Source organism: Salvelinus fontinalis, chromosome 8, assembly GCF_029448725.1.
Source record: "Salvelinus fontinalis isolate EN_2023a chromosome 8, ASM2944872v1, whole genome shotgun sequence".
Lineage (NCBI taxonomy): Eukaryota > Metazoa > Chordata > Actinopteri > Salmoniformes > Salmonidae > Salvelinus > Salvelinus fontinalis.
This window is the reverse complement of record NC_074672.1, coordinates 42,169,322-42,180,807: the sequence shown is the minus strand read 5'-3', so window position 1 is coordinate 42,180,807 and position 11,486 is coordinate 42,169,322. Positions and strand designations below refer to the sequence as shown.

The window sequence follows — 11,486 nt, the reverse complement described above, 5'->3', positions numbered from 1 at the left end:
CTGTATCACAACCGGGCGTGATTGGGAGTCCCATAGGGCGGCGCACAATTGGCCCAGCGTCATCCAGGTTAGGGTTTGGCTGGGGTAGGCCGTCATTGTAAATAATAATTTGTTAATAATAATTTTAAAAGTCCATTCCTCTATGATTTGAGGCTGTCCTGCGGGCATAGGGGGGGGGGGGGGGGGGTTGCAACTCAATATTAGGAAGGTGTCCTTAATGTGTTATACACTCAGTTTATATTGGTAAAAGAAAGACAAAGTCTTAATAAAACCATTGTCTTTTGTTGTTGACGGTTTGTTGTGAATTGATGGGAGCAGGCTATTGGGGTACGTTGGGGATGCAGGGGTACATTTTCAGTTGAGTTGATGGGAACTTGTGTGGAAAAAGCAGGCAAGAGTTGAGCCAAAGGAGAGATGATTGGAAGATGAACAAAACAAATGACAGTATGATAAACATCTAAAGCAAATCTCTGAAACTGTTAAGAAAGCTTTATTGTTACTGTGCATGTTAAACTACGACTTTCTAAACAGGTTTAACCACCAGATCTGTCTTTCATCAAAGCCTTATCCGCTCCCCACTTCCCCTCGCAAACAGCCGAAGAGGGAAAATGTATCATCACAATAGAAAAAAAAAAGTCCATAAGTCCATGGTGTCTCATCCCTCAGGGGGGTAAAAGAGCTGTGAACCAGCTAGGCCACCAGGGGGCTCCATCACTTTAGCCGCTGCACAATGACTGCGTTGAGCAGGTTGGCATCCTGCAGCGACTGGCTCTCGTCAGTAAGCTCCTTGTTGGGGAAGGTTGTCATGAGCACAAACTCTGTCGCCGCCATCAAAGGGCGAGCTCCCACCACAAACTGACGCACGTCTGACACCCTGATGACGGGAAGAGAAATGATGAGGAGAAAGTAGGTAATATGGTGTTGGACATGCCCTTCATAGAGGGGGTGATGTAGACCTTCATGGCTTCATCACTGACCTGTGAGTGTGGTTGAACTTCTGCACCAGTCTCCCCCCGTCGGCCAGTCTGACCTGGATGTTGGTCACAGGCTTGGAGGCGTCCAGGTTTACAGAGGCGATTGCCTGGGCCTCACTGGCTACCTGGTCCTGGTCCCCCATACACGGAGCAGACACCAGCTCAGGGGTTGCACTGAATGGACGGGTGAGGTGGGAAAGAGACGTTCATTGTGATTATACTGTATTTTAAATAGACTTGAAGAAAATATTATAAGTGCACATTTTCCCAGAAGATAATATTAGGTTTTGAAAAATTGCTGGGTTACATTTATATTTTAACTTCAAAAGTTCATCAAATACAATATCACTTTGTGCCAAAATTCCCCTTACTACCCCCTTGTTGTAATAAGGTGTAACAGTCACCTTATTAAAGTATTGTGCTGAAAAAGGGAGACAATTTCATTCCTTTCCTCTGTGTTGAATTCTATTAAAATAGAACTCACCCACCTGCCCAGTTTCTGTCCTTCCCCACCGAATGCCTTGAAGGCAACCTTGGGTTTGGAGAAGTCCTCATCCCGATGGTCCTCCATATCCAAGTTGACCTGACCCCCTCGGGAACGCTGCCTCAACTCCAAAGGAATCTCCCTGAAAGGACGAATGACTTGTATTATTACAATGCTCCAGCAATAAGAAAACAAACTTCAGAGAGAGACATGCGGCCTCCAGCTGTCCAGCGCCATAAATTAAATGGATTTAGAAAAATTGTGATATGTGACATGAGCTGTCGTTCATATAAATAGTATGACAAGGATACGGTACAAACAGTGTACTCACCCCCTGCGGATAGACTCCAGGAAGATGGCGTTGCCGGGGTCGCTGTAGTTTCTGAGTTCACCGTCGCCCAGGCTGAAACCCGTCTTCCACAGCTTCAGGACTACATGCACCTTCAGCACGTAGTAAAGACAATACAGAAGTAAGTAAAGAAGTAAACTGAAGTAAATTTATTTTTCTGAGATCTAATATATACTAGCAATACAAAACAATCTAAATAAATTCACTGTCAAACACTCACATCCTGCTGGCTGTTAGCTGCTCTTCTCTCCCCAGCCACGTAAACAGGCTCCTCCTCAGGCGCTGCACCAAGCCGGTAGCCACCACCAATAAAGGGCTGAGGGAAAGAGGAGAGAAAGAGTTTGAAAAACATGACAACTAACATCCTACACCATTGGCTCTATCAATCCCAAAACACAGGGCTAATAACATTTGATCAGTAAATTAAAAGGGAATGATCCTGGCGCAGAACGTATTACTGAGAAGCTTTTCATACCCTGGCTCGACTAGGCTCTCCTGGGCCCCTCCCAGCCTTCTCCACGGGTACAGCCCCATGCTCCTTAGCCCCCTTGAAGAGGTCCTCCACCACCTCATTAGAGCTCTTCTTTTTGGGGGGTCCCACTATCTGCTGCCCACTGCGTTCAGAGCCGCCAGCAAAGAACCTGGTGGGAAGCCGAAGGAGGATGTGGCCATTGAAGAGGGGAAACAACACAACCTGGATTTTGGATCCTGTCCAAGCTTCTGGTTACAACACCAGTGCTGCAATTGTGTGGACGATGAAAACAATAACACAGGGACCCACCCCCACCCAGAATAATCTGTTGATGCAGCAGAAAGCAATAGCAGCCTACAGAAAACTGAATACAGAAACATTCTGGAGGCTCACTAGCCTGGGTACCAGTAGGTTTCCGTGTTTCTGCTCTCTTGCCAACTCCTCATGGAATTGTCATGCTGTTTGAATTGACAATGACACTGGAGTAGGCAAAAACACAAACAGATATGGGACCTAGAGCCTCACTACTCTCTGTCCAAAATGCACATAGACTACATGCAATGCGAAATTCATTGGAAATACCCCAAAGTCACAGAAGTATAGTCAAACCTACCTTTGCCCTTCCTCCTCATCACTGTCATCTACTTCCTCATGCATCATATCTCTGAAGGAGGTCACCCTATGTTCACTCCTTTACACAACAGAAACACACAAAAAATAACCATCAACATCTATCATGTAACATGAAATGCTTCATAGGAAGATTTTTTTTTGGAGTTTGACAAGAGAAACACTGAAATGACTTAGATATTGCCTATCCTAAATTATACCGAGACTAACAGAGTAACAACAGATTTACGGAGGTAAGTTAGTTAGCTATGTACCTGGGCCCTGTAGGACGAGGCACAGAGGATCCACCAATCTCTGGCTGAGGAAGTGTCACGATGTCATCCTCAGGACCATCTTCAAAGAAACTGGCCAGGGCAAGCTAAGGAAACAGACCAAAACGCCATGTCATCCAAACATCAAGATATCAGTGTCTAGTCACAGTCTAAGCCTGATCGCTAACTACTTTGCTAGAGCTTAATTGTGAACTTGCCAAATTAAAAAAAGGTATGTAGCTAACCTAAAAGGATGTTATTAAACTAGCAATTAGATAGGATGCGAAAATCTGATAAATTAGCCATCAGCTCAGTCACTTGATGAAGATTAATGTTAACTAGTTATGATTATGAACTAGGCTAACTGGGGCGGCAGGTAGCCTAGTGGTTGCAAGATCGAATCCCCGAGCTGACAAGGTAAAAATCTGTCGTTCTGCCCCTGAACAAGGCAGTTAACCCACTGCTCCTAGGCCGTCATTGTAAATAAGAATTTGTTATTAAATGACTTGCCTAGTTAAATAAATAATAATAATTTTTAAAAACTGCTGAACAATTCTATCTGCCAGTCTTAGAGTAAGCTAGCTAGCCAGATAGCTAGAACGCAGTGAGTGAGCCATTCCTTAAATGAAACAGCAAGTTAACTATTAGACAGTGGTAGTAAAACATTGGACACTGATTGGTAGATATAACGTTAGGTCCTAGGGAATAAGACAACAATGGTCATTCAAGCTGTTGTTGTGAGAAAGAGTGACTTGCTACAAACTAGCTACGTTAGTTAACGTTATCTAGTACCGGCTAGCAGTGGTGGTCTGGCATCTAGCTAACTAACGTTACTGTCATTCGTATATCGTTGTGAGTTCAAATCAAATATCACATTTAGTACAACTTGTACGTACCTGCAAATCCCAGCCGGCAGACTCCAAGAAAAAACGGGCCCTCTCCTCATCAACATCTGTAACAGCAACGAACTCCCTCACCGAGACTTCTTGGTCCGCCATTTTGATATGCCCATTCAATGACAGCACCGAACCCATCTGGGGAAACAACTACCAACTTGGTTCCTATCCGAGCAAGCTGTGGTTCCTATCTATGAGAAAAACATTTTTATTAAATGTTGTATTTAGCACAAAGTAAAGACATTTTATTTGAAGGAATAATATTTCACATATATTTCACATTTATATCTATCATTTTTTTCTTCTTCTGTATTACCATAACAAATACACCTCTATTTTCTGCCAAAGCAAAGGGGTAATCTGGGATTTGAAAAATAACAATTCAGACACCGCCACGTGTTTTTGTTAACAGCTGAGGGATGGGAGTGGAGAAGTGTAACCACTCTCAAATTCATAGACAGAGCTAGGATGCAAGGACTGACAATACATGGGATCAACATTTTAGTTTTAACTATGTTTTGAAGCTATACTGATGTTTGTTTACAATTAAAACAAGCTTATATTTTGGTTCTGATGGGTTACAATAGTTATACTAAGCCTATTTGGGCATTTATAAGTGATATTCTTCAAGACTCTCTGGGAAATCTGATGGGATTTGTATTTAAATGTTTTCATTGTCTCTAATAACGTGGACATTGAAACACTAACCCATCCAGGATAAAGAATGGACCTTAGTGCTCGCCCTGTGAGGCCTTAAGAAACACTACTGTTCCTGTTTTCACCTGCACATGTTTTAAAACAGCTGGGCCAGGACAGGCTAGGCATATCGCGTAGTAGTGATATGCATTACACAAATCCTAAACACAATTTATGACTGATAGCCTACAGGAATCATGTTTGTCTTACTTATAGGAAGATTTTCAACATCAATGTAAAGCCCTAGTTATTTGCTTTAGCAAAGTCGTTTCAGAAAACTAGTATTTACTTGATGTGAATCATTTAAATTTGTCCCTCAGGTTTAAGGTCAGCTCTGTAACTGAAATCTCATTTTAAAATTGGAAAACTATTCCTTTTTAAATAATATTTTCAAAATAAACATTTAACATCTAACAGTCAACTGAGCGGGTCGAGCATAACATGTCAACCCTGTTGCCCAAGTAGAAAAATACATAATTCATTAATAAAGCACTTAACCCTAATTGCTCCTGTAAGTCGCTGTGGATAAGAGCTCTGCTAAATGACTCAAATGTACTGCGGAGTGGCATTTTTATATTGACAACAGTTTTATATAGCCTTCACATCAACAGAAATGTTTCCTAATTGTAATCTGTGTTTATGATTTGGCTTTATAACTAGATATGAGATTATGTACCCTTTGGACTCATGATGCTGCAGTTTTTATTCTGATTAGGCGTCTGTGATAATAGTGAAGTATTAAGCATCTTAGTCAATTTTGGTTCTTGTTCTTGTTGAAAATGTAAACACACAATATCTAATATATCCCTGCAACTAATGTTTTTGGGTTTGTAATAATGAGATAAGAGTAGCGCTAAATAATTTCAAATATTTAGGCTATGTATCATAGCTTTCAAAAACCATGAGGAAGACGTTATTATCAATAACAATATCAAGTTACACAATGTTTTCTAATGCACCTTTAGCCTAATGTGTTTAGTACTTTCATATTCGTACTATATAAGAGAGCGGAAAAATCGATAATTTTATGAAGACTTTGGCTACCATGAGAGAGAAGAGACATTTTGAAAATCTATGACGTTAAAATGCCTATTTACTCTATTCCATCTGACTGCCTCATCAGCTCAGCCTGGCAAATTACAAACTTGTTCTCCACTATTGAAAGGTATCTAGACATTATCTCACAAATCTTATAGACTAACAGTTCGTTTTCAAAGGCAGGATTTGTATACATCTTGCTGTCTGTCTCTCTGACATTTGCAACATTGTTTCAATATTCAAATTCGATCTCCAGCTGTCCCACAGTAATGTATGTGTAGGTGTCGAGACGAGACAAACAGGCAACGTTTATCAGCCAGTCGAAATCAGTAATCAGCTGGTATCATTTTTATGGATATATACAAAGAAATGTCAGTTGAAAAAAGGTACAACGAAATGAAATGCAGCTAGTTTGCAGTCTTTACAACTTAATCTAAAAGTTGTATATAAGTGATAATGCCCGATAAGCTGGTGTTTGGAGGATATATTGGCAACACCCGTGCAAATATATCCTCCAAACATCAGTTTATAGGGCACAATCATGCTTAAATAAAACTTTTAGCAACATATTAAAATAAAATAACAACAAATTACATGTTTTCATTAAAACTTTATTCTGACAAGTCAAGCAATGCAATTTATTTCTTCCAACAGAAGATATAGCCCGGACAAAAATCAGGTTCGACCCGGTCGTTAATACATTTTGCATAGTTGCTATGCAAAAGGTCTGGTCGTCCGTTCTCAACAAAATGGTTGCTATGCAGGCCGGATAACGTTATTTATTGTCACTTGCTAGATAGCTAGCCAACTTCAGCTAACTCAGTCACGTCAAACACTGAACCTGGAATTACAGTATATTTTTTTTCTATTGGTATTTACTTGGATATGTCCATGATAACGATGTTGGTGCGTGATTTCGACTGGCTCAGAAAAAGTTTGTCTCGAATTTACGAACAGCCAGAGTGCACTCTGATCACACTCCAGATGCTCTCCAGATGGAATTTACGAGCACACCCTTACATTTGATGAGGTTGAAGCGCTTCTAAAACCATGTTATGTACTGAAAATGGGTCCGCTTTAAAATGTTGTCATACACGATCAAATTCCGATCAATTTAGTGATACACGAGTCCTACCGTACCCTAGTTATTGATGGAAAAACAGGCTCTACACGAGCAGACAGCACCGTGGGAAACTTATTGATATTTAAATCTACAGGAAAAAGTAACCTTGTCGCTGTCTGTTTCGAAGCTATATGGCTTGTTTGTACCTTATATTTTTGACTACATTGCATTGGGGGGGGGGGGGGGGGGGGGGATTCATCTATGAGTAGAGAGAGACAGAGTATAGAAGCTACAGTGTGGAGCAGATAGTAGGATAGGTGTCTGTGGCTGGCTGGCCGGCTGAGGACTTGGAGGCCTTGCCTGGACCTTTTGAAGCGTGGCCAACAAAATGAAAGGAGAAACAGAACTAAGTTGTTTGCCTTGACATTCATAGTGTGCCAGAGCGCAGAATAACTGATGAAGTTACGAACGCTCAACACCCGTTGAAAAAAAATCGTAATTAAATTGTTGCCAGTATCATAGTTACAGTCACCAACGCCATGGATAACATGCATTTTCGTTTGCTTGAGCATTTTTTATTTAGGCATTTACTTGGATATGTCCATGATTACGATGTTGATGCGTGATTTCGACTGGCTCAGATTTGTCTCGTCTCGTCTGTGCACCGTTAGCTATGTGTATGGTACTACAGAGATCGACGTCGGACAAGCAGACAGCTAGGCATATATTAACCCCGCTGTCCCAAACTAAATTCTAGGTTTATATTAATTAACCCCGCTGTACCAAACTAAATGCTAGGCTTATATTAATTAACCCCGCTGTACCAAACTAAATGCTAGGTTTATATTAATTAACCCCGCTGTACCAAACTAAATTCTAGGTTTATATTAATTAACCCCGCTGTACCAAACTAAATGCTAAGCTTATATTAACCCTGCTGTACCAAACTAAATGCTAAGCTTATATTAACCCTGCTGTACCAAACTAAATGCTAAGCTTATATTAACCCTGCTGTACCAAACTAAATGCTAAGCTTATATTAACCCCGCTGTCCCAAACTAAATGCTAGGTTTATATTAATTAACCCCGCTGTACCAAACTAAATGCTAGGCTTATATTAACCCCGCTGTACCAAACTAAATGCTAGGCTTATATTAACCCTGCTGTACCAAACTAAATGCTAGGCTTATATTAATTAACCCCGCTGTACCAAACTAAATGCTAGGTTTATATTAATTAACCCCGCTGTACCAAACTAAATGCTAGGTTTATATTAATTAACCCCTCTGTACCAAACTAAATGCTAGGTTTATATTAATTAACCCGCTGTACCAAACTAAATGCTAGGTTTATATTAATTAACCCCGCTGTACCAAACTAAATGGTAGGCTTATATTAACCCCGCTGTACCAAACTAAATGCTAGGCTTATATTAACCCCACTGTACCAAACTAAATGCTAGGCTTATATTAACCCCGCTGTACCAAACTAAATGCTAGGCTTATATTAACCCCGCTGTACCAAACTAAATGCTATGCTGGAAGCAAGGGAAAATAATGTGTGAGTTGAGATAAATACAAGAGATTATTCGGATAGCAACATGAACATGGTATTCTTATGGAGGCGAAGTGATAGGTTTCAGATGGAGGTGTGTCTGTGACAGCCAACACAGCACGGTTTGGAACGCTGCTCGTCCTATCAGCATCCAGGATCCAAACAACCCGTTTTATAAAATGAAATACATTTTGAACTAATGTTAGTGTATTGACTACGAAACGAAGTGTCATTTTCTAGACTGTACATATTCACATTTGTTATAATTCTGCAGTTCTGGTACTTTTCCAACAAAGTTGTTTGTACCATTTCTACAAACCCACACAGAATCCATCACTTTAGTTATTAAATCCTCTTCTAGATTGACCAATCAGGAGTGACAAAGATAACAGCATCAAACCTGTCTCACCTGGTGTTCCTGTGTCTCTTGGCTCTCTCTCACCTGGATGGAGGGTTCACCTGTCACCCAGGGACCCCAGAAGAATGTCATTCTCTTCTCTTTGTGCCTGGCTACAAACTAGCTAGGGAGGGCTATGATGTGGTGACACTGCAGCGCAAGGGGGCCTATGTGCTTGATGTTTATAACTACTTATTAACCTTTATTTAACTAGGCAAGTCAGTTAAGAACAAATTCTTATTTACAATGACGGCCTAGCAAACCCTAACCCGGACGACACTGGGCCAATTGTGCGCAGCCCTATGGGACTCCCAATCACGACCGGTTGTGATACAGCCTGGAATCAAACCAGGGTCTGTAATGACGCCTCTAGCACTGAGATGCAGTGCCTTAGACACGTTGCGCCACTAGGGAGCCCAACTACTAACTCATGCACTGTCTGTAATAAGCCATTTATGGGAAGTCAGCTGCAGAAACTCCCTCTCTACATGGTGAACAGGCAATCCCAAAACAACTGTAGGAAGGACATTCACTGCTCATTTACATCTGTCCGCTCTCTTGTACAGAGCTCCACCTCTATAATACGGAATGACTGGAAGGTGGGGCTCAACCTGAAGGACATCGGGTTGCAGCTGGCGGGCAGCAAAGTGCTGCATCCTCGTACTTCAAGGCAGACAAGTCCTCCTTCACCTTCCACCAGTTTGCCTGCTCTCACTACAGGTCAGGTCATGTCTGAATGATCAGTTTATGATCAGTGTAACTCATGCACATAAACTGTATGACAAGATTATTTAAAAATTGAATGTAAATTCACAGTACATGACGAGGCCTACCAGTGCAATATAATTCATAGAGAATTTTCACATTTCTTCATAGCTAACAAAAACAACAAACCCTGTCAACACCACCCACATTCACAGAACCCTGTCAACACCACCCACATTCATAGAACCCTGTCAACAACACCCACCTACACAGTACCCTGTCAACAACACCCACCTTCACAGTACCCTGTCAACACCATCCACCCTCACAGTACCCTGTCAACAATACCCACCCTCACAGTACCATGTCAAAACCATCCACCCTCACAGTACCCTGTCAACAATACCCACCCTCACAGTACCATGTCAACACCATCCACCCTCACAGTACCCTTGCTCTTTTCCATCTCCTAGATTCCAGTAGACCCACCAGCGGTACATAGCTTCTCTCACAAAGGAGTACATGTCCAACAGCAGTGAGCCGTACCAGCAGTTCATTGACACTTATGGAACCCACTAGATTCACCTGGTGGACCTTGGGGGGAGAATGAAGAGGGTGACTGGAATCCGCACCTGCTTGGCCACCCTGAACCAGGTCTCTGTGTCCCAGGTGCAGACATGTCTTAGTATGGGGTTGTCTGATGGCATGGGGTTGTTAAATGTGTTGAGTGGGCAGGGTTCAAAGGTCTTTATAATGAAGACAGTATTACAGGTTATGACAAGGGTTTCCTGAGCCACAGCACTGAGGTGGCAGGTGGGGATGGGTGAGGTTTCCATGACCAAACCAGACTCTGAAGGCTTCAAAAAATGTCTGAATAGTCTACAAAGGATCCCAGACATCCTATCCTTCACTGTTCTCCCTCTGCGTGACTTGTTTCCTGACACTAAGGTGAGGGATAATCTACAAGCAGCTACTCGTCAGAATGTGATAGACAATGGGATTGAGAAAAACAAGACAGAACAGACAGCTTGTGGGGTGAGTTCTCCCAACCTGTCTCCTGATTGCTGCCCTCTGTTGGTAGGGAGAGGCAGACTGACTGTCTTTGTGGACCGTGGGTTCAGTATAAGGGGTAATGGGCGGGCCGAACCAGAGGGTTACGTCAAATTGTGGAATGGAAATCAATACAGACAGGTGTACTACCTATGATCCACTTGGCAATGTAAATATCCATCACCATCTAATGCCCCGGGTATGGGAGAAGGATCTAAATGTCCATGACCACCTGGGTGGGGGCACTATAAACATACAGCATGGGAACCATTATCATCACTGTGGACTGAACCATGGTACTTTCTCATTCTCCCTCACATTAACTTGTGACAAACACCTGACTGCTCCTCAGTGTGACTGCTGTGTCCCCATCCCAAACTAGAGGGGAAACAATATGATTGAGGATGAAGATTATTCAAGAAAACATTTTTTTTTTTTTTTTTTTAGCAATCTTAGAAGATTGCCAATGTATTTTAGGCATATTTAGTCTATGCATTTTTATTAGTGTCCAATTGTAATACTTTCTCTGTTCATCTGTAGTGATTGATCAATGTGCAATGTGGTCCATATTTATTGTCATATGCTAAGGATACTAACTGCAAGTCAGAGGGACATACTGAGGTATCTGAGCCCACTGAGGTGTCTGAGCCCACTGAGGTGTCTGAGCCCACTGAGGTGTCTGGGCCCACTGAGGTGTCTGAGCCCACTGAGGTGTCTGAGCCCACTGAGGTGTCTGAGCCCACTGAGGTGTCTGAGCCCACTGAGGTGTCTGGGCCCACTGAGGTGTCTGAGCCCACTGAGGTGTCTGAGCCCACTGAGGTGTCTGAGCCCACTGAGGTGTCTGAGCCCACTGAGGTGTCTGGGCCCACTGAGGTATCTGAGCCCACTGAGGTGTCTGAGCCCACTGAGGTGTCTGAGCCCACTGAG

General features: G+C 42.3%; 1 protein-coding gene and 1 pseudogene across 2 annotated transcripts; one reads left to right on the top strand and one right to left on the bottom strand.

The window, feature by feature from the left end:
* Positions 1 to 474: 474 nt before the first annotated feature.
* On the bottom strand, positions 475 to 4,202 carry LOC129861272 (NSFL1 cofactor p47-like). 2 transcript variants are annotated; one of them, XM_055932549.1, is made up of 9 exons: positions 4,057 to 4,202; positions 3,164 to 3,267; positions 2,893 to 2,970; positions 2,283 to 2,448; positions 2,028 to 2,123; positions 1,790 to 1,902; positions 1,463 to 1,600; positions 978 to 1,148; positions 475 to 874 (listed from the first exon to the last, which is right to left on the bottom strand). In XM_055932549.1, the coding sequence occupies exons 1-9, from the start codon at positions 4,192 to 4,194 to the stop codon at positions 712 to 714; spliced, it is 1,167 nt and encodes a 388-aa protein (XP_055788524.1). In that variant the 5' UTR covers positions 4,195 to 4,202; the 3' UTR covers positions 475 to 711. The 2 variants fall into 2 exon arrangements, with proteins under 2 accessions (XP_055788524.1, XP_055788525.1); XM_055932550.1 differs by having other exon boundaries at positions 1,790 to 1,899.
* Positions 4,203 to 7,465: 3,263 nt separating this feature from the next.
* LOC129861504 (perforin-1-like) lies at positions 7,466 to 11,279 on the top strand (annotated as a pseudogene).
* Positions 11,280 to 11,486: the final 207 nt, after the last annotated feature.

Coding starts and splice junctions, on each gene's coding strand:
- LOC129861272 (XM_055932549.1), bottom strand. CDS start 4,194: ATGGGTTCGGTGCTGTCATTGAATGGGCATATCAAAATGGCGGACCAA. Junction 2,449..2,892: donor GATGAGGAGGAAGGGCAAAG/GTAGGTTTGACT, acceptor GCTTCCCACCAG/GTTCTTTGCTGGCGGCTCTG. Junction 1,149..1,462: donor GAAGGACAGAAACTGGGCAG/GTGGGTGAGTTC, acceptor CCGTCCATTCAG/TGCAACCCCTGAGCTGGTGT.